At 37.4% G+C, this 27,563-nt stretch overlaps 2 protein-coding genes across 3 annotated transcripts in view; one reads left to right on the top strand and one right to left on the bottom strand.

Annotated features, from left to right (window-relative positions):
* The first annotated feature begins 225 nt into the window (after positions 1-225).
* LOC144653792 (zinc metalloproteinase nas-15-like) overlaps positions 226-27,563 on the top strand; it is a 38,673-nt gene continuing 11,335 nt past the window's right edge. The window contains exons 1-3 of one of the 2 annotated variants that reach the window (XM_078513896.1): positions 226-292; positions 1,315-1,488; positions 1,824-1,947. In XM_078513896.1, coding sequence (XP_078370022.1) covers positions 1,356-1,488; positions 1,824-1,947 — 257 coding nt within the window. In that variant the 5' untranslated portion in view covers positions 226-292; positions 1,315-1,355. Of the gene's footprint in view, positions 293-1,314; positions 1,489-1,823; positions 1,948-26,342; positions 26,432-27,563 lie in introns of those variants that run through there. The other variant, XM_078513895.1, reaches the window with a different exon arrangement.
* On the bottom strand, positions 12,111-22,040 carry LOC144653793 (zinc metalloproteinase nas-15-like). The gene is made up of 8 exons (XM_078513897.1): positions 21,972-22,040; positions 18,726-18,899; positions 17,774-17,897; positions 16,179-16,270; positions 14,770-14,853; positions 13,941-14,083; positions 13,136-13,235; positions 12,111-12,225 (listed from the first exon to the last, which is right to left on the bottom strand). Exons 1-7 carry the CDS (start codon positions 22,024-22,026, stop codon positions 13,152-13,154), a joined length of 756 nt encoding a protein of 251 aa, XP_078370023.1. The 5' UTR covers positions 22,027-22,040; the 3' UTR covers positions 12,111-12,225; positions 13,136-13,151.

The following is a 27,563-nucleotide window of genomic DNA, read 5'->3' as shown; positions in this document are numbered from 1 at the left end:
CTCATTCCGGCTGCCTTGACCATTTAGTTTGCTGTTCGTTATGCACGTCGCTGTACAACAAAACGCTTGCTCATGATAGCTGGAACAAAGATCCCCCCTCTTAGAATGCCCTCATTTTTTTTGACATAATGTGACGCAATCCTGTGAAATTAGTTGGGTATTCGTTAACTTTTATCCGCGGCAGATGCATTTGAACAATATTTTTAGATCACTTTTCCGCGCTAGGTCCAATTTACCGAATGTGTTTAGACAGGAATCAAACACTTTAAAGAACAGTTCATACCTTTGGCAGGTGAGTTAGTAATTGTGATCTATAAATTCTTGGCCATCTTCGTCATTTTGATCACACTGCTTCGGTATCACGTAGACGCATCATGAAGTGGTTGTATGTTTTTGTTCTGTGTGGAGTGGTTTTTTTGCTGAAAATCCCGAAGGTAACTTTTCCTATCAAGATTTTAAATAGCTCAGGGTTATAATTTTCTGACTCGATTCTATGAGGGACTAGTAAATTGTGATATAACTGCCTTTCTTCTATGTATACAATTTTTTATGATGAACAAATAATGTATAATGATGCAGATTTGAAATGGAAAGACTGGAAATTAACTACTGAGTAATACCAGACGCAGGTTACTTTATTTGACAGCTCGCTGAATGCTTCGTTAGTTTTTCTTTGGAATTTCTCGGCTGACCGTTTCTTTGCTTTCGTTGAATTGTTATTAATCTTACGACCATTTAAAAGGAGGCAAGCGTGGCCGAGTGGTTTAGGGCGCTGGTGTTGTAATCCGGAGGTCACCGGTTCGAGGCCTGCCCTTGCCACTAGCTGGATTTGTTTCTCGGTTGTCCCGAGTTCAAATCCTCGACCACGCTTTGTATATAGCCAACTGGTCTGCCTCCTGCCAGTTGGGATTTTTAACCTTGTTATGTTCATTTATAAATTATTTGTTTCCTCTGTTTCAGTGGCATGCCTGTATACTAGCTATCTCGTTGAGATATGAAGCTAAGTGCATGACCACTATAAACACATATTTATTATTTTTTTTTATTTTTTTTTTTTTATTTAGCAATACTTAATCCCTCCTGAGTCCAATCATCATCGAAGTTAAGAAAAAGACAACTCCTCCTTCCGTTTCCTCTAGCTCTACATCATTTCGGTGTCTAAAGACATAGGGATGGACGTTTCATCCTTAAATAAAGACACAGTAACGGACGTTTAATGCCATAAGTTTTATTCTATTTGGTTTATTAATTAATTTATTTATATATTTATTTTATTTCATTAATTTTTTATATATTTATTGTCGCTTACTCTAGAAAATTCCGGTATTGATGACCCGGATCTGTTTGAAGGAGACATGATACTAACGGGAGATCAACGTATGGCGGTCGCGTTGGGACTGGATGTAGATAATCCATTTGGAAGAGCTTCAATTAAAGGCCGGCAGTGGCCTGGTGGCGTGCTGGTTTATGCGATAGACTCCAGTCTTTGTAAGTCTATACCAGTAACCGTAAAGAACCTTAATAATAAGTGTACCAAAATGGCAAATCGTAAAGTAAAGCGATTTAAGTGGGCTTTTATAAACCGTACGCTGGCATAGTTAAAAGCTATAATGTATAAAGTCACTAAGAGCAGGTTAAGTTTCAGTTATTCTTGTAAGAATTACACGTAATTCTATAAATAGTAAAATATCTTCTGTTCTATTATTCTTTTTCTAACTCTAAGGTTCTAGACCGTCGGGTTATGGATGTCCCGTTTTAGATGGGTTGTTAAGTTCATTATAAATTAAACAAAAAGTTAATTGAGATTGTTTTATTCTTATAAGCTCGTGATTCACGAGCTATGGCGGCCATTCGAGCAGGAATGCAGGAATGGACGAGTAAAACCTGCATCCGCTTCAGAAGAAGGACAAACGAAGGATCTTATGCATACCTCAAACGTGGCTCAGGGTAAGCAACATGTTCTCCAGTCATGTAAAATTATCATTACATTTTTCTAATTTTTTTGCAATGGGCAAACCGTTAACTATACGAAATGTTAATACATTGATTGTAGTAAATTCAGCAAGTAATAGGGCCAGTTCGGTTGCTTCTTTATCTTTGTTTGACGAAGTTACTTTTAATTACCACTGAAGTGACCGTATCAATAATAAAACTTTAGGTTAGAAAGCCTGCGTGAACCTTGTCCAAACGTCAGTGATACATTCAACACATTTTATGGAATACAGCGATACAGAACAGCAAAAACCGCATCTTAAATGCACCTAACAACGTAGCATGTGACCAGAAGCATTTATTTACAGCAGTGATGTAAATTTATCAACATCCAGTCCCAACGCGGCCGCCATACGTCGATCTCTCGTTAAAATCATGTCTCCTTCAAACAAGTTCGGGTCATCAATACCGGCATTTACTAGAGTAAAAGACAATAAATGTATAAAAAATTAATAAAATAAATAAATAAATCCATCAATAACGTACGTAGCAAAAAGGTATTACGAAAACAAATGAGAATTGTGTAGTTTTCATGAAAACAACCGTGTTACGAGCAGGTAGCCTGTGTTACTAATTTGTCACACTATTTGTGCAGATTTAGGGAAATATTATTTTAAATACAAAGCAATATCTCGTTTTCCTATTTATAAATTAGCTACCCCATTACCCGTCAATAAGGTTTCCAGTGTTCATTTGGCCCTAATTTGTTCCTGGATATTGGGAATAGAGAATGCCAAAAGTTAAAAAATGTACAGTAAACAGTGAAACTCCTCAAAGAGTAAGTTAGATTTTGCTTTTTTCACAACATAGTTAGGGTAAGACAATTATTATTTTTTTATTTAACTGAAGATTGAAATTTTAGATGCCAAGCGCAATTTCAACAAGTACAGCCACAGCACCATTGACTCCCTTGGGACTAGATATGATTACGGGAGTGTGATGCATTATGGAGGAAAGGCTTTAGGCAAGAAGGCCAGCCTACAATCCTTCCAGTGTGGACAGGGGTATGTTGATGCAGCTGCATCTGCTAGTGAGCTCTCCATTATCAGTGGGAGGGGGGGGGGGGCCTATTCTGACATTTAAGGCTCGTTTACACCAGCAATTTTTATGTGATAATTTAAATGTGGGCCAAGTTGTCACATACGAAAAATTGCTCGTGTAAACGCGAGCCGTCACATAACGTGTGGCAAATATTGCGTCATCATAATGTTGTCTCCAATCTCCCACTGGGCACTGTGCGCGGGTGTCTCTGTGCGTATCTCTGCTGTCCATGCTGTCCATAGTCATTAATGGCGCACTGAACTTTAAACTGTCAACAAATAATCGTTGTGTCATCAACACGATCAAATGTATTTGTCACATGAAAATTGTCACATAAAAATTGTTCGTGTAAACGCACCTTTAGTGTCAAATGACCTGAAAATTGATATCTGGCTTTGTAAAAGCAGTTGCTAGGTCATAAGTGATAGTTTAAACAAGATTTTAAACCACACAAAAACAACACAAAACACTGGAGCTTTTCAATTCAAGAAGAGTGTAAATAAAAGTTAATCTAATATTGCTTCGATTGAAACACAAGTAAACATCTTTCGTACTTTAATCAAATTATACCACCTTAAAACGTTATATTCACTTTTCGTCTTACTTTTCCAGGTAAATATGGGTCAGCGGGATGGTATCAGTCCTACAGATGCACGTCAAATGAACCTTGTCTACCAAAATTGTAGACGTGGGTAGTGTTTGCAAGTTAAGATAATGTCCTAGGTAATATATATTTTAGTCGCTTTATTTTGGTTTACATTGAGTTTTTTTTTCAGGTCTTTTCAAATAACAACCCTTACATGTTGGCAGCGGGAGGACGGAACTCCAGATATTGCATATGATAGGGTTGGTTTGTTAATGTTATAGAGGAAAAAATGAGGAAAGATATTGACTCCATCTTGATACAAAGGAAACTAATCACCCATAAAGTAATAAATGCGTCTGAGTATGAGAGTTAAACTGAAGTTTTATTGTAAAAGGTTTAAGTTGGGGGCACTAAATTCTTGCTTCGAAAAATGCGTTACGACAGCAGACTGTTTAATTATTGTTTGGCGATTATTACCGAAATTCAAACGGTTTCATCCCAATCATGCTTCAGCTTGCTCGACTTTTGGTATTCGTTCCAGCTCACTCGTAACACTCATCTTGAATATGTTGTGCCCTGAATAGGGATCCAGTTATGACACTGATCATTGTTTTTATTTAAATCTTTCAGGTCATTTAGAATCTGGACATCTAGCATTAAAGTTATCTTAAACTTAATAGAATAGACTAAACTGGTATAAATGTAAAACCCATAAAAGCAAAATAAAACCATTATTAACTGTCAAACGATTTTCATCGTTTGTGATTTTCATTGCATAAAGCTCCTTGACTAACAGAAAACATGCACCGTTGACGCATAATCTTTCCTATTGAGAACCGTAAAATTAAGGTAATAACAACTGAAACTAAACTAAACTAAACTGCTGCATTGGAGGGAGACACTAGGGACGTGAACAATTTATCAGCGAGGAAAACGCGTTCATTAAACCTTTATAACCAGTGCCGTGAAAAAAATAATCTTGCCAGAAATCAGCTTACATAAACGGCGGATTAGTTGAGCTGCGTCTTAAAATCTCTGGTATAAATGGCCCTTATGATATATTTTACAGGAATATTAATGTCGTTCACTTAAAATCTGGATGTATAGTTTGTATTCCCCAAAATCATTGCTTGAAATAAAAAAAAGATCATTCATAGGGACGGATCTCTGAGGAACCCCTTTTATAACTGCCATCCAAAAAAACACTTGTCGCCTAATTTAACTTTCTGTGACCCTCCAATTAGATAATTTCGTAACGGAGCAACGCCGTGTTCGGCCACTCCATTCGCCTTCAGCTTAGCTAGCAGCAAATCCTGTGGTACAAAATTGAAAACCTTCGAAAGATCTAAATCCAATCTGCTGTTAGACGCAGCAGCGTGCTCTCCAAGCCCGTAACAAGGATTTTTCACAGGGTGCGTGCGTATGAGCGCCCCGACTCGAACTCCTGAGAGCCGCAGGCGCGAAAGCGTAGGGGGGTATGGGGGCAACCTCTCCCATGAAATTTTGAAAAAAAATAGGTTATCTGAGACAGCATTTCGTGGATTTCGAAGACAGTTTGTAAGACACCAAAGCAAGTAAAAGTGAAGATAGAAACAGAACCTTGTAAACGTAATTTACATTGAACAGCTAACAATGACAGCAGTACATAAAAGGAAGGCAGGAAATAGATAGGTTTCAGTATCAAATGGTAATTAAATAAATCAGCCTGTGAGTCGGTTTGTTGAACTTTTAGCACTGTGGCAAGCTCCAACCTTATTGGGTGCTTCCAAGCCCAACAAGTACCCAGTCTCCTCTCTTTTTTCTAGAGCCTGGGAATATTAATGGCACTTCGCACGGTTCGACTATTCGAGACTATGAAGGACATTTGGTAGAATGTATAGTTGAAATTAACCTAGAATCACACAATTTGGTCAAAAATATACCTCACGAATCTACCAATGGTGGACCTTCAACCCAAAGGACCATATTGAATGTAAACAGTACAGGAGTACAGGAATCCAATTTCCCTTTATATTAACCGTATTTATTTATTTATTCATTTTTTTTTTTTTTTAATGTATTTTTTTCACAATGAGCGGACTTCCAAGGCTCGTGGGGGGGGGGGGGGGCAGACGCACCCATCGCACCCCCACCCCTCCCTACGGGCTTAGTCTCACTGCTATAATTCTCGCGATATGCAGAAATGAAGTCAGACAATATATCTTTGAAATATTTCGATGATTAATCAGACAAGAGTCTCTTATAGATGTTATTTAAAATTGTTAAGTCAGTCACCGGTCGATAATTCATCCTCTTTTTTGAATTAGGGCGTTACTTGACCCATTTTCCACCAAGCAGATAAGAACACGAGATGATTAATGAATTGATGATTTTTTACTCTGCTGTTACAGAAGCAGATAATTAAAGTAGCTTTTGATGTAACATATCATGACCATCGATTTGCGATACTGTTGATAGATGATAGAAAACGACCCACTTGGGATGAATTTACAACCTCGAAGCTGGAAGTTTCCTTTTCCACCTCGTTGTGCATTATAGCTCTTATACGTGGCATTCAATAAAATCTGTACTATTCATTTCCGTAATCTCACCGGCATCTTCAAAAATATTTACAAAATTATCATTAAAAAGCTCGGGAAGAACTTTTTTGTCGTTTATAAAGTTACCATTTTCTTTGAGTAAAATGCCGTTTGCTTGGCAATCATTCCTAAATAAATAAATATTCCAAACATCGGCAATTTTTCTTGATCTTAGTCGCGATGTGACTCACGTGATGGTGTAAACCAGGAAGCGATCGCTGATGTGAGTGTCCTGTCAAAATGTGAAGGAAATAAATCACAGCTCTGGCTTGAATCAACAACCGAGCTTTAATGCCCAGTTCGCATTTACGTTCTACAAATAATAATAATAATAATAATAATAATAATAATAATAATAATAATAATAATAAATAATAATATTTTAAGAGGAGGCCTCCAATCACCTAGGGGATGGTTTTCAGGAAGGTCCTCTGAGAAAATAAATGTTAAACATTAAAATACACTAAAAAGACAAAACCTATGTTGTATGCTAACTAAGATTAAAAACTAGGACAAGAATTAAAATACTACTAACTAAGGTTAAAAATGGGAAATAAAAAAATATTAAAATCTAAAAGGAAGTACAAATGTCACAGATCTAAAATATAAAATAACTACCTACTGTCCTAAAAAAAACTAATTACAAATAGTTATCTATTAACATTATATAACATTGTGCAACTAATAAGGTATCCTCGTTGCACGAGGCTGTGCTCGTCACGTGACTGACTGATCACATGATTGTGGTCACGCTTGTCAGGTCACAGTCCACAACACCAGTTCGTTTGAAGAACTCTTCTTTTGTTGGTAGTCAAGATCGATCAAGTCAATTAGCGTTAACGTAAATTTTGTCACTCGTGTGGGGAGCGTTAACAAGTTTTTAAAATCCAGTAAATCCATGAGACATCATCCGTCTTTTGGCGCTTTTTCAGGATCATTCATATAACAATCGAAATCTCCCGGAAACAAGACATCCTTCCCTCAAAGGGTAAACATTCTGCCTCGTCCCCAGGCGTCCTCGTCCTTGGTCGTGCACGGTTCGCTTGGTGTTGTGGGACTGACGTGCACGGTTCGCTTGGCGTTCTGGGCCTGATGCGGACGGGGAAGCGGACGCCTGGCAGATCCTGTTCAGTTTCTTGGCAAAAATGTTCGGTTTCTCGTCAAAAGGCGTTTTAGCGCTTTTAACAAGTTTAACGGTCAAGAAATCAACACTGGGAGATACGTGGAAGTTAGTACTGTCAACATGGGGATTTTGACGGCCTTTCGGATCGTTTTCGTTGCTCTATCGAGCCGATTCTTTTCAGCGTTCACTGAGGCTGGTTTCAGCAAAGTGGGGGTCCCCTTGCTTTAATCTAATGTTGGCGGGAAATCTAGCTCAAAATCAGCGATTTATCCGGAGAAATGGTATGAAATCTGAGCAGAAGATTGAACAGAGAAAATCCCACTTTGATTGCGAGAAGATCGTCAATGGCGGAGGGTAAAGAATCTCTGCCGTCGTTAGAAAATTAAATTTCTTTATAAGCTTCGAACTGAGGGTAAGTTTCGCTTCAATCGATGCCAGAAATTCGAGCTGGTTTGTTTCGTTTCTGAGCAGTGCTTAGCTTCCTTACATTTCGGTATACTTTTATTTGTACCTCTTGGCCGTTAAACTTCAGGTATAAAGTCTATAAGCAGCGCTCCAGAGAGAGCCGTTCAAGTGCTAACAAGTGTTTTATCAAATTAATGTTGTCCAACGTAGGAGATCTTATGAGAACATGACACATAAACAATTATAATGTGTGCTGATATTTTATTCTAGCTAGGTTAACCTCATAATTTACCTTTCTTGACAGAAAGTACAATTATTGAAATTTTAACTTTGCGTAGTTCTGTTTATTTCAGCACTTAATGTGTTAGTGACCAGAGGAGGCAGATCCTACTCAAAATTTCTTTTTACTGATTCAAGTGTTAATATCGAAATTACTCTCCGCTGATTAATTTGTGTGTTTCTCGTCACTGTACTGCTTGATAATGCATTGATACTGCAAGGAGAAATAAGGTTTTGGTCACTCTTTTGGAGGATTTAAGCAGGATAAGACTTTGACAAACTTGTAACAAAAAAAAATATAGTTTTTTCTAGTTGTAGTGTCACAGGGAGTGTTTTTTTAGTAGGTGTTTTTAGAGAATGTGTGGCAAAACTTTATTCCTAAGGGTAACAAAACACTGGACTATGACAGACAGCAAAACTTAAATCATTTTTGCCGGCCCAAGAGTTTATGGCTGAGATAGTGTAGGAAAATAAATTGAGATGCCAGGCAATTTTACATCAAAGGGTTTGTTACTGACTCTTAAATGCATTTCATGTGAACATGGCAACTCCTGGCTAACCATATTCAATTTGATTAAAATAAATAAACCGGCAAACCTGGAGTTGCCACTTTTTCCCCAGTCTGCTAATAGCCCACTGCCTCTAGCAGTCTTGGAAAACAATTAAAACACTTTAAATCATTGTTGAATGTATGCTTTGCCTACCCTGCTGCTTTATACCCATGACAACAGCTGTTGTAAGAGAAAAAGATACCTTTTTACATTTTTAAAAATATTTTTAGTAGTACTGATTTTGCAAAACCATTCAGACATTTCCCTTCAATTTGCAAAAGTTATCTAGCCAGGAGGGTTTTACCTGCATGGCCTTAACCTACTGTGAATTTAAATAAGTTGTGCATGAGATAATCTGAGGATTACTGTTTGTATGACAATTTCCTTGGTGGTGCCCTTCATCTGATTATGATCTAGACATATTAGTTAGCCTTCTCCTGAAAATTAACTTGATTGATTTTCTAAACTGATTTACTACCCTCTTCAACCCTCCATGTACAGTTCACCCCAGCTCCTTTTGCAATTAGTTAATATCAAGTCAGTGGGAGCATAACAAAGGCCTTTAGACACCAAATTTGCAAGCACAAAGTAGACATTTCTTTTCAGTGGCTAAAAAAGTAAAGAATTTTACAAATACATGTACTATTTTAAATTTGTAAAGAATTACAGGAGAGTGATAAAAAATTAAGAGGGGTTTGTTACTAGAGTTATTTAGAATAGAATGATGGTGGGCCTTGGATGTCCAAAGATGCTAGCCTTGCATATTAATACATAAATATTTATGAGAAAAATTATCTTTCCATTTTTACAAAGCAAGATTTCAAGATGATCTTAAATCATATACCGCACATGAACTATTCTAAAAACTTCATGAAAACAGTGTCACATTCATCAGAAATGCTCTCTGCACCTGCCCCCAAATTAAAAGCCTGCATGGCATGGCATAGGGTACATTCCAAACAATTTAGTTGCCTCAGTTGCATTCACAGCATAAATGGCAGACTCACTGCCACAATGCTTAACAAAAAAAATGTGTATTTATCCTAAATAAATTGTGGTTTAATGGGAAAAAAGTCACCTACTGGCAATCAATAAAAAAAAATTGCATTGAAAAAAATTACAGTTATGATATCAAACATTTTTAATGTAATTTTTATTTTCAATTAATAAAACAACTATCAAAGGTTGTGCTTGATTACTGATAAGCAGATAATTAACATTTTATTGAAGTAAACCAGAGATAGTAGAAATGACATCCCAAAGACAGATGAATTGTTTATATTTGTATCGATGGATTCATGCTGTTGTTGCATTATCTTTGTCGCGTCTGGCTTGAATGAGCGTCCATGGAATAACTAAAAGGCAACTAACTCTCGGGCTCTACGAAAAAAATTCTACACAAAACAATAATGGAAAGGATAACTAATTTTCTTGTCATTTACACTCGGATTTACAAGACAACTTCGATAAACGGGAATGAGTACCTGTCTCTCTTGGAGTTCGGAAAATGTCATTAGACATTTCAACGTCTCTTTGCCGTAAAGGATTTTAAAAAGCTTTTTTAACTTCACAGAGTGCCTCGTATGCTCCTCCTGGCTCTTCTCAAGCTGAGCTGGGACATGAAGCGTGCGAAAATGGTGGTGAAGTCCGTCGTCTTAATAAGAATATTTTTCATAAAAGATGTGTCCAAGGCGCTCTGTGCTGTAAAAATGCTAAATAGACGGCTCTTTTGCTGTTTTTAATACACATTTCAGGGTTGATGACATTTTGGTCCGCCATATTGAATGCAAGATCTGCCAGGCGCTCCGCGGCTCGCTCCCTAACCATCAATCCCCGCGCTCCCTGTTTTCCCGCCTTACCGCCTCAACGTCCGGCCAATCGGCGCCTGGGGACGAGGCAGGTAAACATTCCAAACAGATTACTCAGCTCAAATTGCCACATTTTTTGAGAGATGGCGAGCGCTAAATGCCAACAATTGTTCCACTTTTATTTCACAAGCTATACATTTAATTCCATACTTTGCACGTTGTTCTGTGGATATACTTTTTTTCAAACTTATAAGGTATAACAGACCTGATAGAGCATGAGTCTTCCACCATGTACATGTCTGTTAATCCTGAGAAGGCGAAAGCCATCGATAATAATTTGACTGTTGGGAAATGTTTGGTCTAACTTTGTTTCCCAGATTACTAAGATACCGAAGAATCCCGACTGTAACGAATGCCGTATCTCGTCAGGTAAAACTTGTGTCCTGCAATACTGTTGGCATTGATACGACCAATCTTACAACTTTCCATGTACTCCTTAACGTTTATCTCAAAGTCAGAGATACACATACGTGAGCCTCGGCCATTTATGAATTGCTCATTCCAACTGACATCCGCATAAATACCTCCATCATTTCCAAAGGATACTTTTTATTGCTTGTAAATAATCACAAAAAAAGATTTTTTTTAGTTTATTTGGGTAATGAGCAAACGAACATGGCAAATCCAAATGATGCTGGTCTAGGTAATACTAAAAGATTTGTTTTCTCATACCAATACACGTCGTATGAAACTATCGATGGCATTCTCAACACAAAATGGCGTCTTGGTTGCTTTGTACATTCCGATGACTTTTTCAACAATGATACCTCATCCCCATCCGAGAATGACCCGGATTTGGATGAATGTCCCCAGAACGATCGACCAGGTGAAACGATTGAGTACCATCCTCATCATTGGGCACTCGGATTTGCAGAAACACCGGTCTTCCGCGGCGATGTCGAGATTGTAGTACGTGTGAAAACCAAAAAGGAGGGACTGGTACAAAAGTCGGACCGGATCAACTCAGATCGATGAATTGAATAAGACTAGTATTTATTGCGTACTTCCTCGTTCTTGAATAGCTGCTATTCTTATTTCAAAGCAGCGATTCGAGTTGATCCGATCCGACTTTTTGTACCTGCATCAAACACTTATAAAGTTCGCCAGTTCTAAGGGAACGTTTAGTTTGCTCTGAATATAATAAATATATCAAACCATAGTTTTAAAGACATAGCGCGAATTTTACTACTTAAACTTTTACGAATATTTCAACAACTTGAATATTATCGAAATGGCAACAGAAATTAATGAAACCCCTTTGCTATACACTTTGAGGTGCCAAAAAACATTTATTTATTTTCAATACCTTTTTTAATCCCTTCAAAGTTCAATTTTCTCCTTTCCCTCGGAAGTGAGCCGCTCGGTTTCCAAGGCATTTGAGCCAAACATATATATAGATTTCTTCATAGAAAGTGCGATGTACCGATTTTTATTCGCAAGTAACAAAACTTTGGAAAACGAACGAGTGAGCGCACCGAACGAATGAGTTTTCCAAAGTTTTGCATTCTGTACTTTATACTCTGACAAGGCACAACTATATATTACTTATAATATCAAAACCAAAATGGCGGGTACCACGAATAATGATTATATTTACAACTTTTTTCATGTTATTTCATGTTTTTTCTTTTTTGTTAAACTTGCCCTTTGATGGTTTAGGAGTTAGAGTAAAACAAGCAACGCAAATTCATACTTTTAAATGCTTTTATTTTGCCTTTAAGTTGTCTACATTTAATCCGTTTTAGTCAATTGACTTAATTTAAGCCCATGTATTAATGTTTGATTTCCAGATGTAAATGACCTGCAAAATAAATATAAGCTATTATCAGTGCCAATAAGAGGGTCTCAATGGGGTGGTGGCTTTTACAGTGAACGGTTAAAATTTTGGCTGTTTTACGGCTAACGGTTAATTTATTTCCATAACGGTTAACAGAAGTTAAAAGTTAATTTTCATTGTTTTAAAGAGTTTATTGAAAAACATATTTTAGGTATCAGGGCCATTCTGGAACAATGGAGTGAACTAGTTTGGTTTATTTATAATTACTAACTAACATATTTTACGGCTAACGGTTAAAATTTTCCAATTTTTATGCCAAACGGCTAAATTTTTGGCAGTTTTACGGCTAACGGTTAACCCCATTGAGACACTCCAATAAGTCACGCTAAGGCTGCAACATATTTCAGATAAGTGTCACATTTAGCTGTTGACCCCAGAACGCGAAATTAATTATGACTAAAATGCATTCATATCAAAAGGGTGTGAAATAATTTTCTCACTACTGTAAAATGTCAAAAATGCAAAACATATCATGACCGTTAAAAGTGCAACCCAAATTAACGCTTAGGCTCGGAGGCGTTAAATCACATTTGCGACAAAATTCAGGCAATGTCCCGTTCGGAAAAATTTCCACTTATTCGTATTATTTAGGTCATAAATATGAAATTGACACAAGAAATCCACGGGAAAAACAGGCAATTTTCGTCGCAGAAGCACTTTAAGATTGTCAGAAAACCCTGCTATCTGCCATTTGCTGCCAAGGACAAGGAAATCCTGCTCCCTTATTGTTTTGCTACAATTTTCATGATGGCAACCTTACAATTGATATGCATGGCGGTTTGGGAATCTCGTCGCCAAAAAAGACTGTTAAATTACAGGTTTCATAATATTTGTCTATTGTATTCGGAGTTCCGATCTCCTTAGCAGACATTACCTCTTATCTGAATATATCACCCTCTGCAGTGGCCTCGGTACCGAAGGTTCATTTGACGTGCATCTAAAGTACTGATACCCCGTCGCTGACCAATTCTAGCCTGGAAATGTCAAACAAAAGATAACGCAGGTATTGAAACAAATAACAGCGGTAAAGTTGTGCAGTATTATAATTGATTGGGTACGAAATAACTAGCTTAACTTTTCTTTTATTTCTGACATTTACTCGAACAACTTGGTACTTGGTATCTTGGTTCACCGTTCAAAAGCATTTTGTGTCAACTGTTTAGTGTGACCTACAATCCCAGACATCAATGGCCCTATTCTCCCAGAGGAGAGTCAGGATGAAGAAGAAGACAATCAGACAATTCTGCTTGGACACTGTATCTGTTTTCCTCCCCTCCCTCCCCTCCCCCCCCCCCCCCCCCCTCGCCCCACTTGCAATGTTACAAATCGCTGATTTTTGGTCTTTTCGTCCAGAAAAATCCGATATTTTCCAACATTCTTGTAGGGGGGAGGGGGTTTCCGTGACCTGGGTGAAGTGTCCCATCTTATTTTTTCTAGGATTGTAGCGTCTTTAAAGTGTTACGACATTAACATGAAATTGAAATGCTAAATACTTTTGCAAAGAAGTATAATAGATGCGGATGGTCCACGGATACTAGACCATTGCGGTGGTAATTCTTTTTTCACCTTTATCGATTGCGGTTTTTTATTTTATTTTTTTTATTTTTTTCAACTGTTTAAATACACACCAATAGCTGATGATCTAGAGTTCTGTAAAAAGTGTAGCCATAGCAACATACCCCTCTACGCTTTGGAACGATTGTAATTCTGCGTCTAATGCCAAAATCCCTGGGACCATAGTGCATCACGCTCCCGTAATCATATGGCGTTCCAAGAGTGTCAATAACATTTCTGCCGAACTTTCTGAAATTGTGCTTGGCCCCTAAAAATGCAATGCAAGTCAGTTTAAAGCAGTGTTTTGTGTGTACGAGAATTTATTCGCAGCTGCTTGTAATTTGCGAAGTTAACGGTTATTTTATTTTAATGTTTTTCTCATATTTTGATAATGATGATAAATACACAGGAGCAGCAAATGTAATAAAACGTGTGACGCCATCCTAAACAACTGAAACAGGAATGCAGTATAATCTTGCTCCTTCCAAATCAAAGCGTATCAAGAAAACAATATTCCGAAAAGAGATCATTAAAAGGAGCAGTATTACCAAGATTTAGTGCAATTTGAAAATCCCATGAAGGTGTTGGTATGAATTTTAAATCCACTCACAGTGGCCTGGTATTGCTTAAACGTACTTTACAAGTCCTGAAAATTGTTAATACGTTGTTTGGGTACAGACTGGTCGGAACGAAGTGGTCTAAAACTTGAACGTCGGCCGACGTTTTCAAATTTTACAGTTTTACTTGGAAGAAGATTTCTTAAAAACCATTGATTGCGGTTTATTTACATCTTGGAGAATGATTTCATACTTTTCTTTCGTTGTTCAAAGATTGTTTTGCTTAAAAGTTAGTGCATCCTCGTAGTTCTAGAATATTTTACAGAAACCTTAAAAGATTTCCTGTGACACTGTCCCTTTAAGAAAAGAACGGAGCACGTAGAGCAATGCGACTTACTGGGCTGGATGTTATCCCAGACGATCTTGACGTATCTGTCCCTGTCAGGACGAGACTGTTCGTGCCAGAAGCCCAAAGCATGACCTGAAAAAAAGTTGTCTTTCAGTTTATGAGCTTACGGAGAAGCCGTACACTCTTAAGCTTGATAATGCATAATCTCATTTTATCTAATACTGACCTTACTGAGATTAAAAAGTCGAACCTCTCCGGCCTTTCGGACACCTCTTAAAAACGGACAATCTCCTATGCTCCAACAAAATTCTCACATATTTTCTTTAGAAAAACTTCTATAATACGGACCCTCTCTAATACGGACAACGGGACACTAAATCCAGGCCCCAGGTGTCGCGGAGTTGCCGCGATAAACTGGATACAAACTAAAAAGCGAGGTTACCTAGAGAGAAGGCTTGGTTACTATTAAAACTTGTGACTTTTGGAACAACGTGTTTTTACAAGCAATTTGGGCATTTCGTAGTTAAACTTGGACTTTTGTAGTTACATTTGGACTTTTCGTAGTTTAATAGTTGGACTCAGCAACACCAGAGGGAAAATTCGTGCAAACTTAACCTTCTTATTACGAACTCCCCGGTAATCAGGTAATGATAGTTTTGATATGTAATACAATTTCCTTTCTATGGTTACAAAAACGACAACGCTTTATTCACCTTAGACGTTTTCAGAATTGTGTTTAATATTACTTTTTTACATGCAGCATTGCGTTGTATATCATTAGCTGTTCATATACAGAACATGTAGCTGATATGTACAATGTAGTACTCTACTGATCGACAGTGTATCTCAATGCTGCATATTAATCAATTTAGATGCAGTTAAAAGACGAGTGTGGGCCTCTTTAAGTTACTGAAAACTTCAAGCTGTCGGTGAAGTCATAATAGTGGCGTCATTGTGGTGACCTCTATAATACGGACACTTTGCTCTGTCCTTTCGATTTCCGTATTCGGGAGGTTCAACTGTAAATTCCGGTATAGTTGTAGTCATTAAGCGTTGGACAGTAAACAGGTCATGTCATATATTAGCTCGACTGCCTTTATTTTTTAACTTTAAATCATGCTGTAAAAAAAAAAGCAGCCTTAGCACTAACTAACTCTAATTCGCAAATAAAACCGCCAAGGGTGGTTTCGACAGGTCCTATCAAACGAAAAACTCTTTTGCTTTCACCAGAGGATAACTTTTAGGCCTTTAAACCAAAAACGGGAGAAAATGGCATTTTTTCTATATTTCAACTTCTGCCACTCAATGCTCGAATTTTCTTTACAAGCATTTTAAATCTAAGACCTCGCAAAGAAGACCTTGTCTAAATCTTAATAAGATTTAAAAGTTAAAGTCGAGGGAGCAACGAGGTTATTTTTCACTTATTCACACTTAATTTTATCAGCCTTAGCTCTGACCGATTTCATGAGCTGTAATTCCCCTGGTCCAACATCCCGGGGCAAGAGTGATATCTTGACGGCGTCCGCTTCTTCCCACAAATGATGAACACCTGACAATAATCAACAAACACGGCAATTCATGATTTATCAATAAATTGTCCATTATAGTTGATTATCGTTCTTCCTCTAGGCATAGTCGGTACATTTATTAGCCGTTCCGAGGTTACGCAGGGGACTGGGGCGAGTTACAAATTTAACGTAATCGATAATCTGACACCACCACATGGAAGATCACGGTGAGATTGGTCATTTGACCAAATTTGATGCTTTCAGCATGAACAGAAACGAAGTTATAGACCTTGGAATCCATACAAACGTCTCTAATTGTCAGCCAGCGTCCCCCAAAACGATATAAACTCTTAAATTTTTTATCCGTTTTGTGACAGCTGAAAATCCTGCCAAAGACCTATTACTTGAAAGAAACTAAGATGAAAATCACTAAGTTTGCCCATTTTAAAGAGTATCACAAAAATCCTAAAAAAAATAGGAGTTTATATGGTTTGGGGGGACGCTGTCTTAAAATAAGAGACGTTTGTATGGATTTTTAACCATGTTTCAAAGCCCATAACTTCATCTCTGGTCATCCTAAAAGCATCAAACTTGGACAAATTACCAATCTCACCGTCGTCTTCCATGTGGTGGTGTCGCCCCAGTTCGCTGCACAACCTCGGAACGGCCAATAAGGAGATTAATATTTTTTTAACACCTTGACGCTAAGATAAATTTGTTTTATGTTATTTTATACAGTAGAACTCCGGTAACTCTGAAGGGAAAAGAAAATTTTTTCGAGTAAGAGGAGCTAAGAGGAGGTCAAGTTATTGGGGTTGATTTAATTTATGGTTTACTGATTTTTTCCCGGCCCTATCCCCCACCCGGAGGCAAGAAACTAAGCACTGATTTTTCAGCACTTCGGTATACAGTACAGTGCAAATTAAATTTATCTCGTCAGAAACTGTAACACGATTATGCATTATTATGATAATACAGTACTATGAATGTGTGTATGGCTCATAAGATCGGGAAATTACTGTCAAATACGTGTTCTGTTCTGTAGTGTTAGCTTTTTTGTTTAAATCCAAGAAGAGCTAATGGGATATTTTAATGGGCATCCGTGGCGAGTTGCAAGAACCAGAATTCGTGTTATCGGGGTAAATTTTGCCGGATAACGGAAAACGAAATTTAGTTCGAGTTAGCGTAGACTGTCCACAGCCCTCTATTTTTTGTGTTTTTTTCGATCGATGAGCGCGCGGTGAGAACGGCGAGAGAACTGGACATAGCGCAAAACGGAAGAAGCAATGCCGAGTTAAAATGACTCAAAAGTGGGGTCAAATCCAAGGGAAATGGGACGTAGTTCGAGATAGCGAGGGAGTTCGAGTTCCGGGGTTGTACCTTCACCTTTCTTAGAAAGTACGGGGCTTCAAGTTATTCTTGGAGGTGTAGACTAATATAGGTTTCTTAAACTTTTGCCAGGAATAAGAATTATATAAAAAGCACAAGTCGGCATTTTCGCACACTGTCAGTAAAATAATAAAGACTTCCAAGGCGTTACTTACCCTCTGCCAGGTACGAAATATGCAAACGCTGCTTCCCTTCTCCTTTTCCTGAAGCGAATGCAAGTTTTCCTCGTCCACTCCGCCATTCCTTGTTTGATGGCCCTCCTAGCTCGACGACTACGCACTAAAACAACGGTTAATTAAAACAGTAATGTAACTGCACTGTGTAGCTCAATCGATATTTATTGTGAAATGACAATCAACAGCAAAATCATAATATGTATATAGTAAGTCACTGCTATTTAATAAAACGGCTGGGTTAGAAAGAGAACTACATTAGAGATAAATTATTACAGAGATATTTGGAGTTGTTTTAATAAGTGACAGTTGACACGAAAACCTGAAAAAAATATCAAAAGCTTCAACTGGACTTCAACACAGCGTTTGCGAAGTCGGTGCAAAAGTGCATTACTTATGTCTTTAAGAATTAAGAGCTCGCAATTGACCTTCTTTCAGTGCCCTTTATCATTATGTTATGGGTCTACAAGTGACGATTACGTCATTTCAGTTTTGATATGTCCACTTTGGTAAACTTAATGAGGTGGGTGGATAGGGGTACACAAATCCGCCGATTCGTGCTATTTTTTGGCCAAATCCGTAAATCCGCCACTATTTCCGTTCGAATCCGAATCCGCATAATTTGAAGACGTTGTGTGGTCTAGTTTCGCTGCAACGGATAGAAGTTGATGTTTTAATGCCAACTGTTTTAAGAAGTATGTTTTTTTGCTTTCTTTTGCGACTATTTCGCCAACATACCGACGAAGACCAGCCAAAGTGATCCGAGCTTCGTTTCAGCATCCACGATCAGTGCTTCCTGACATGAAGAGTCCGGAATCTGCGCCAAAATGCTTAGCTTATCCACAAATCCGCTTAATGTGGGCTCGTTTTAGCGCCAAATCCGTCGACCCGTCATTAATATTCAGGTTATTTATGGCTGCTGGTTTAGACTTACTAAGAGTTGGATGAATAGCAAATACCATCACACCACCAGGCCATTGTCGGCCTCTATGTGAAGCTCTTCCAAATGGATTATCTACATCCAGTCCCAACGCCAGCGCCAAGCGTTGCTCCCCCGTTAGTTTTATGTCTCCATCAAACAGATTTAGATCCTTATTAACGTCATTCTCTAGAGTTAAGATACATAATGAAGGCATTAATGAAAAAATGCATAGCAGATGGACGGGAAGAGCTAACTGTCTGGAACTCTGAGTCCCTGTGGGTATCCCCGGCACCATCCAGTGATTTACTATTAATAGCTTATTTGCCATTCTTTTTATTTTGTATTATTTTTAGGGAAGATAACAAAATCTAAAGCCTTGTCTTGTGACACTTTTTGGAGTTTACTTCAAAATTGATCGCTTTTCGCGTCTTTTTATACTTTGCTGGGGACTTTGCCGCCTACAGAGTGTCAGAGATATCGAGGATTGAAAACCGTACAGCTAACAATAATAATATAAATAATATTAAAGATTTCTATGGCGCAAATTAACATGTTAATATGACCAAATGCGCCTAACTCAATAAATAAATTTAGACTCTTCGCCACAAATAAATTATTTCCTTTAGAGCTCCATTCATCCACCAAAAATAAAATTAAAACTCCTTTAGCTGCTCGATAAAAGTTGGGTTGTATTGTAGCGTGACATTCACAACACGATTGACGAAATTCAGGTCAATCTCGGGTCAATCATCGGGTCATCTTGTTTTAAAGATGATAGACATTACTGCCTTTCAAATCTAAGGAAACTGGTTAAATATAATAAATCTCTTTCGGTTTTATTTAATTCGTTCTTGTTCTGCGTGGTTTCTTGTTGAGTTATAATTGATTTTGACCCACAGGAGCTAATATTAGTCGTGCTGCTCTTTAAGAGATTTTAATTAGCCTGCAATGCTACGTTATAACTACATTAAAGCGCAAAAACATTCCATGTGTCCAGAAGAAAGATTCTTACCTCCATATCCTTGTCATTTGCTTTTAAACTCTTAAATTACTTTGATGTCTAATTTTAATAAGTTTTTCTCATTTTTACAGTCAGCCTCTAGCGCTTACAAGCTCACTTTAATCGGAAGACTTTCTAAAACAGCTTTTTTAAAAAAAAAAAACGGCTGTGTTCTTGTAACAATTGCTAGTATCAGCTCATTGAAAGTGCATCTGTATTTTAATTCACTTCGATAAAATCTGTTTAACCACATTCCGGACATTTCCGGCGGTCTTACAAAGAAAATAACAGTAAAAGTGAGTCCGCTATGCGAACATGTGTGGACTTTCATTTGATTAAAAGTTGACATTATGAATTAATCAATGAGTTACTGTAGCAGTCAACAACTTCAAGTTTCGAATCGAGTAATTCGAGATACAAGGCGAAAAAACAAAGAAATTATCAATCAATTTATTTTTTACAAGACTGTTGGAAGAACAAAGTGTACTATTACTTGTCTTATGTACTACGCTTCAAGAAACACACGTTACCATTGCCGCTTGGGATGTCCCGCAATGTGAAGGAGCGTGGTGTGACCCTTTGTCACGTCGTTCACGACAAATGCCTTTTTTTCATACAAATAAAAACCTAGAATCCTATAAGAACAGCAGTTATTAGACCAAAAGCCTTTCCTTACCGCTAGCAAGACAGGATACTATTTTCATTAAAAAAAGAAATGTTGCGTGGAGCACGTGAACTGCCTCGCATCGCTTGTTTACACAACCCTTACTTTTTGTGTAAAGTTTGTAAACAACTCATCGAAAAACTTACTTTCTTTCAATGAGTTCTTTTTTTAACCTCTTTGGAATAAGAGCGTTTCAATAAGCTTTCACAAATAATTTCTTAGTAGCTTGCGTAGAAAGGCGGAGAAATATATTTTTCTGTTCACGAAATATTCACTTGAAGTCGGTGTTTTGAGAAGCGGCGAAGGACGTTATTTGAACCGACAATAAAATTATTTTGTCGCACGGTTTGGATATATGCATATTCTACGGTCCGATGTTATTTTTATTCTTATCATGGCAATGTTTTAGTTTTAGTTCTGAATACGACATCGGTCTTTTGTTAAATATGCTACTTGAGAGAAATGAAGCAGGTGAATTATATCCCGGAGTCCAAGACAAGTAAAACAACATGATCAGCGAACTTGTTTTGATACAACTCGTTGTGCATTCATTGTGTGTGGCAAAGCTGAAAGAAAGAAATAACCAGACATTTCATTCGTTTTAATATGCGAATCAAAAATGCTCAAGCCGCACAGAAAAACAAACACTGCGAAAAGTGAGACAAAGTGTGAAAAAGAGAAACGTGACCTACGACCGCAGTTGTTCAGCTCATTAGATATGCAGATTTCAGCCGTCGCGATTGTTATTTCACTTTTCATCTACGCTACCGCTGCCTTTGAAGTTGTTCCTTGATGTATATTTTCCAGCCACCACACGCTCTTCGAAAGATGTGTCAAAAAAGGCTTCTAGATTCAAGAATAAAGTGCGACTTACTCGATACTGATCGAATTTCTGGGTTTACTGCCTTGGCTGCCCATCTCAGACATCTCACCGAAACTTCCGATTCTCCGATCACTGTCGAAAACTTCCGAAAACACTAACCCGAGTTATCACGGAAAGTGACCCCCCAATCGGAAAAAACTGCATCACAACAATGTGTAGACTTTAAAGTCCACACAAAAATAAGGCATCCACTACGGTGTAAGACTTAACATGATGTACCGAGCGTTTTCATAGAACAAATGTGTAGTAATTGCACTTGGAGTAACACCGCCTACAATGTCCCGAGCGTTTAGAATGAATGGCCAAAAATTGTACTTGGAGAGAGACCAAACAAACAATTAACACTAAACATGTATTTGTTACCTTGTTACTTTATGTGTGGCCTTACACGACGTACTACCCTGAAACTAAGCTTCCCTCAGGTTTTTTTCGTGAGCCAAAAAGGATTGTTCACATTAGCCTGTGAAATGTGTTCATTATGTTCCTTGCGTCTGTTAGAATTGTACACTTTACATTTGATTGTCTTACAACGTTCAGTGAAAACCGCTCTATTATTCCTACATCTCCTTTAACAAAAACCTTTCCAATTTATTTGTATCATTACTCATTATATAAATTCAATTTTAAAAAAGGTATAACGGAAAGATCATTGAAAAAAACATTGAAATATACCATCCTGAGTTTTGCATAAATGTTTAAAAAAATTCTTACCGTCGTGATCGGCAAGCGCCACTCCACACAGAACAAGAACGTATAGCCACTTCATGTTTCTTCTTAAAGGCACCGAAGAAGTGTGGTAAGAACGACAAAATAGCTGAGTATTTATGGAGTTCAATTGTTAACTCACCTGGAAAGCGCATCAACCCCTACTTTCAGATGTTTGATTCTTGTCTAAACACATTCAAGAAATCAACCGAGCGTGGGGAAGTGCCTTTTAAATCTTGTGCAAATACATCTGCCACAGTTGAAAAGCGACACTCATCCCACTTATTTAGCAGATTTGTGCCACGTTTTTCTCAACAGGTGATGTTAAGGGGGGTGGAGTTTGAGGGGTGGGTGGATGGTTGTAATAGCCCTCGCCTCACACTGTTTATTGTGCAGCAGTAGGCTGTGATAAAGTTAGTAAAGTTAGTGTCGTCAAGGCATCAGAAATTAGAAATAAAACAGGAATGAAATCCGAACAGATCTTGAAAGGAGATATTACAATAAATGACTCAAACTGAAGTTAACGGAATTATCAATGAAGTATGAAGGAATGATGGAAAAGCGCTTCGTACATGGTATGGCTTACAGACGTTAGGATTCCACTAAAGGACAGCATTTCCCCCATCCCCTCCCCCCCCCCCCCAAAAAAAAAGAATGCCTAGTCAAATACAACCTGTAGATCAATGACTTTAAAGCTATTCCTTCTGAATATCGGTTGGAGGCATTCTGAAAGAGTAGCAGTTTGCTAATCATCATCATGTTATTAAAATTTACAAACCTGGATTCAAGCAATAACCTTTCACCACTAAATGTTATTTCAGGTTGACTACTGTAGCGTAACGTTGTTCCGAATTGGATAAACGTCGAGTGATGGTAAATATTAATATTTTCGAGAAACACGTTTTGTTCCACCAAATATCTTTTTGGAAAAAACACGTTTTGTTCCACTTAATATCCAAATAACTAAATATTCTTTCGGCAAAACTGGACTAACAGTGAAACTGATATGTGAATTAAATAAAACCCAAGAACAGCTAATACCCCAGAAGTCGGATTTTCAAAGTAAAAAAATCATGGGATAAATTAGTAGCAATCGGATGTCGCAGTTTGTTTTATTAACACATCCATCCAAGCGTTATCCACCCCAACGTTATCCACCCCAACATTATCCACCCCAACATTATCCACTCTTTGAATAAGCAAGACCAGCGTGGATTTCTTAGCCTACGGAATGTTAAATATTATGATTCATATCTACAATGTCCAAAATGCTTTCACCTTGTTAAGCCCAACCGACCGAATAAAAAAGCCCGAAATAGTACATTTGCAACGAAAGTGCCTTTTTTGTCAGACGAGTATTACCACTGTGCTTATTTACCATTATGTTTGATATCAGTATATCTTAGAAAACAGCCATTTCATCGCCGATGCAAATTCAAACTATTCCAGCAGAAAAGATCAAAATAACTACAAAATCTTTTGTTCTGTATCCATGACACCTTGGTACCATTGTAGTACTGTGGTCCGAGGTTTACATGTACCTGTATGCATGTGGTTCTTATAAAGACGGGCATTTCCAAAATAGAAGAGGGTGCAAAATTGGGAAGATGAAAATGGATCACGTGCCCGACTTTATATTTTCTTTTATTTTACCTTTAAGGTGGCCCGTGGGTATTTACTGGGCTGAAAGGTTCCTTTTTAAATTGCGTTTATGGACAGGAAGACTTCATTGCCAATAGATTTCTTAGAAATTTCAAAATCTGACACAACAATCGTAAAATAATATAAAAATATAAACTTGCAGCAATCAAACTTGACTTGTTTTAATTGTAAGTGTTTCTCGGAAGCCTTCTTTTTAAATAAAATTGGGGTTTTTTCAACTACCACATTGTAAAAACCTCACGCAAAGTTTCAAACAGTTAAGGTTGGCAGTACAGGAAATACGCCGTACTTGGTATGGACTAGCCTGTGTACAGGCGTCCCGCTCCGCTCAAAAAAATCGCACAGGCTAGGTATGGACCTTAAATAAACCGTGTTCTTTCTACAGCTTGAAAAGGATGCAAAGCATTTGCACTGGGTCGTTATAGGTGTCACATTTGTACGTCAGTTGAGACAAACGACGGAACAGAACATATTTTAGAACAAAATATCGGATGTCTTCAGTTCAGTGCTGCGAGTGAACCTTAAAGAGTGAATGTCTGTAAAAATCGAAGGAAATCTCAAAAATGTGACGACACAAGATCATGAAGACAACCGGAAGTGCCGCAAATTGTCTGAAATGGTAACAAAATAGACTTAATACATACTTTTTTCAAAGTTTTATTTTAATTTTTGTCGGGTCTCATTTTTGTAAATCTTTTGGACGAACACCGAAGAAATTTGCACAAAATCACATTTATGTACCTAAAGTGTTCTATCGTTAAATACTCAAACTATACTATGCTTCCGGAAAAAATGATGTTATGACTGCTCATAGAGTTAGAACCGAACTGTAAAAATTAATGTCTTCTTGCGTCTGAGATATGATCTCTGTTATTTTCTTTAGAATACGACTTATTTCGAAACAAAGATCTTAAAATCGCAATGAGGTCGCTGACGTGCGTAACACTAAAAATCTTAAGTGTGATTATAAAGCATCTACCTTCAAAACAGTGACTGCGCTCTCTCTGGTTAAAATATCAAAATATTTAGCTTTTTGTCCCGTTGGATTAGGCTAATGTTAAAATTTTCCTCTAAAGAGGAAATCTAATTACTCCGGCCTAAATATGTTCACGATGAAAGGCTGTTACAAATCATAACCCTTTCTTTGCTAAAGAAAACTGGTATTTTCGATTACACTTGAAAAAGATTTTTAGACATCATGGCTTACTTCTGTTTAGCGAGAGGCCGAAAAGTGCAAAAACTGGAATAGTCTTTTATTGGATATTTTGAACCGGCCAATGCATATCGTTCAGTTATAGACCTAGCCCTACAAACTCAAAAAGCATAAGCAAATTTGATATTTTGATCATGGCCACAATTTCTTTGAGTTTTACGGACACTCAATCCTAATTGTTTGGAATCTTGTTTAATTTGAGGCTATCCAAAACCAGTCACGGTGAATTATGCGAAGTATAACCGTTGTAACAACTGACAACTAAAACAAATCAAGCTTCCTTGTCACAAAATTTATAATTTTGCATTCTTTTAAAATATTTCAGCACGAGTAAGAAATTTCTAAGAAATCTATGAAAGTTCGATTTAGAATAGGACCTTTTAGCTCGATAAAAAACCGTGGGCTACCTCAAGTGAGGATTTAATCAGATTATCAGTTTATGTTACGCTTTTCACAAACGTTCCACCAAATTCTCCAGCTTCTTGTAGTCGGTATTTCTGCACCATACAATCCTTCTTGTGAAGCCTTGTTGTTCGCCAAGGATTTAACAAAAAAATACCGCCAGGTTAGAGAAAAAGGAAAGCCACGTTATTTCTTGACTCTGAAGCCCTGAAGCCCTTACAAGACCAGAATTTATTTTGGTACACAAAAATATAACGTTTAAATACCAGGTTTACTTGATGAACTTTTATCAAAAAACATACCTGTGGAAATCGAGTAATTATTGACGGAGAAAAATAGCACGAGAGGTCTTGACCGGGACTGAGGGGGCGTGTATAGTGGGAAGGCTTAGCTGACTCATGCTTTCTCAAATATAATTTAGGCCAATAGAACAGTCTTTAAAGTTACAATTTAAAGAGAATTTGCTCCATTTTCGTGAAATTTGAAGGGGTGCTCGAGTGACTTACTACCCGAAAAGGATAACATGTAACAAAATTCAAAAATTCAAAAACGAAAACGGTTATGGCAATTTGCGTGCGATCGCTTCGGTATTTTTAATGTCAGTTTACAAAATAATTTATCAATCTTTTCACTGGAATGAAATATTCGAAAACGCATCACCTATAATCATGGCGACTTTCTGGAAAGGATCAGATCGCCGAATTTTTAAAATCCCTTTGAGTTATAGCTTTAGACAGGCGATAACGACGTTATCAAGAGGACTGACAGAAAAATAACAGATTCATCAAAATATATAATAGCAAGTACATTTCCTCCCGTAGCCGGAACATGCGTGGGAAACGTGTATGTCTTCGTGTCACCAATTTGGATATTTTATGTGTTTTTGTTTGTTTCAAAAAGGATATTCACTGGAACAAAACGTGTTTTTCTAGCGGATTATTATTTACCATCACTCAACCATTTTAGTCAATACGGAACAGTGATATGAGAGGTCCTCTTTTAAAAGTTTCAACTTGAAGGGAATTTGCTAGCCTGCGAATATAGCCGCCTCTCCAGCAAGCGGATCGGAGCGTGGAGAGGCGGCTGTATTCGCAGGCTAGGAATTTGCTCAATGTTCGTTAAATTTGGTAAGCGTGGAGAGGCGGCTGTATTCGCAGGCTAGGAATTTGCTCAATGTTCGTTAAATTTGGTAAGGCGCTGAAGTGACATACAGTAAAAACCCTCATATAAGAACCTAGATTTTTCTAACTTAGCCTAAATATGCTCTTATAGAAATGGTATTTAGTGGGATTTTGGCAACTAAGTTTCTTAAATAGGTTCCCTAATTTGATAGGGTCATTAGCAATCAACACAGATCACTACAGGGCTTATGTGATATGGAAAATATTGCTGTATTAAATAATTACCTAGAATACAGTTTAGTTGATAACCACATAGAAAATTTATCTTTCCAGTATTAGCATGCATGCCTAGATTAAATCCCTTTTTTCTGTATCTTCGTCTATGGCTTCGTGAACAAATTGATATAATTTATGCTAAATAGGTTCTCTTAAAAAGGGGTTTAAAATGAAAATTCTAGCCGAACAGGTTCTTAAAGTTTAGGTTCTTATACACTGTATTACCAAAGAGAAAACGTGTCGCAGAATTCAGAAATAAAAAAAAATACAAGGTTTTTGGCAATTTGTTTGACGAAAGGTATATTGTAACTTGAGAAACAGAGGAAATGTTCACTTAAATTAGATAAACGCAAAAAAGAAGTCATATTCATTTTCCTTTTTCTTAGTTAGGGAATGAGAAGGGAATCCTCTCAATTTTTGTCAAATTTGGAGATGCGCTGAACTTAAAATATTACCAAACAGAAACGTGTCACGTAATTTAAAAGTTAATTCAAAAATTCACGGTTATGGCAATCCGCATGCGATTGCGCTGGTATTTTTAATGTCAATTACAAATTATGTATCAGACTTTGGACTTTATGTATCAGACGATGGAATAAAACATCTGAAAACCAAAACATTTCTGATGGTGACTTTCTGGAAAGGATCAGATCGCCAGAAATTTTAAAATCCCTTAAACAGGCGATAACAACGTCCTCAAGTGGAGTGACAGAAAATTAACAGGTTCATCAAAATAGCAAAGTATATTTCCTCCCGCAGCCGAGACATGTGTGAGAAACGTGTATGTCTTCATGCCTCTGTAGGCTTGGAACAGAATAACTAAGCCAGGTTGAAACACTTGATGGAGATAGAGTTTACAAAGAGTTGTCTGCAAACACTTTATGAAGTGAAATTTAAAGATTAGATTAAGATTCAAATTGCTCT

The sequence above is a fragment of the Oculina patagonica genome, chromosome 5 (assembly GCF_052425735.1).
Source record: "Oculina patagonica isolate OP01 chromosome 5, crgOcupat, whole genome shotgun sequence".
Taxonomy (NCBI): Eukaryota; Metazoa; Cnidaria; class Anthozoa; order Scleractinia; family Oculinidae; genus Oculina; species Oculina patagonica.
The sequence above is the reverse complement of the archived record's forward strand: the minus strand, read 5'-3'. Positions and strand labels throughout refer to the sequence as shown.

What these genes read in the sequence shown, in the direction of transcription:
- LOC144653793 (XM_078513897.1), bottom strand. Translation starts at nt 22,026, where the DNA reads ATGAAGTGGCTATACGTTCTTGTTCTGTGTGGAGTGGCGCTTGCCGAT. An exon ending in TGCTATTCATCCAACTCTTA is followed by an intron (nt 17,898 to 18,725) that starts GTAAGTCTAAAC and finishes CCGTTGTTTTAG; the next exon opens with TGCGTAGTCGTCGAGCTAGG. An exon ending in AATTACAGCTCATGAAATCG is followed by an intron (nt 14,854 to 16,178) that starts GTCAGAGCTAAG and finishes ACTTTTTTTCAG; the next exon opens with GTCATGCTTTGGGCTTCTGG.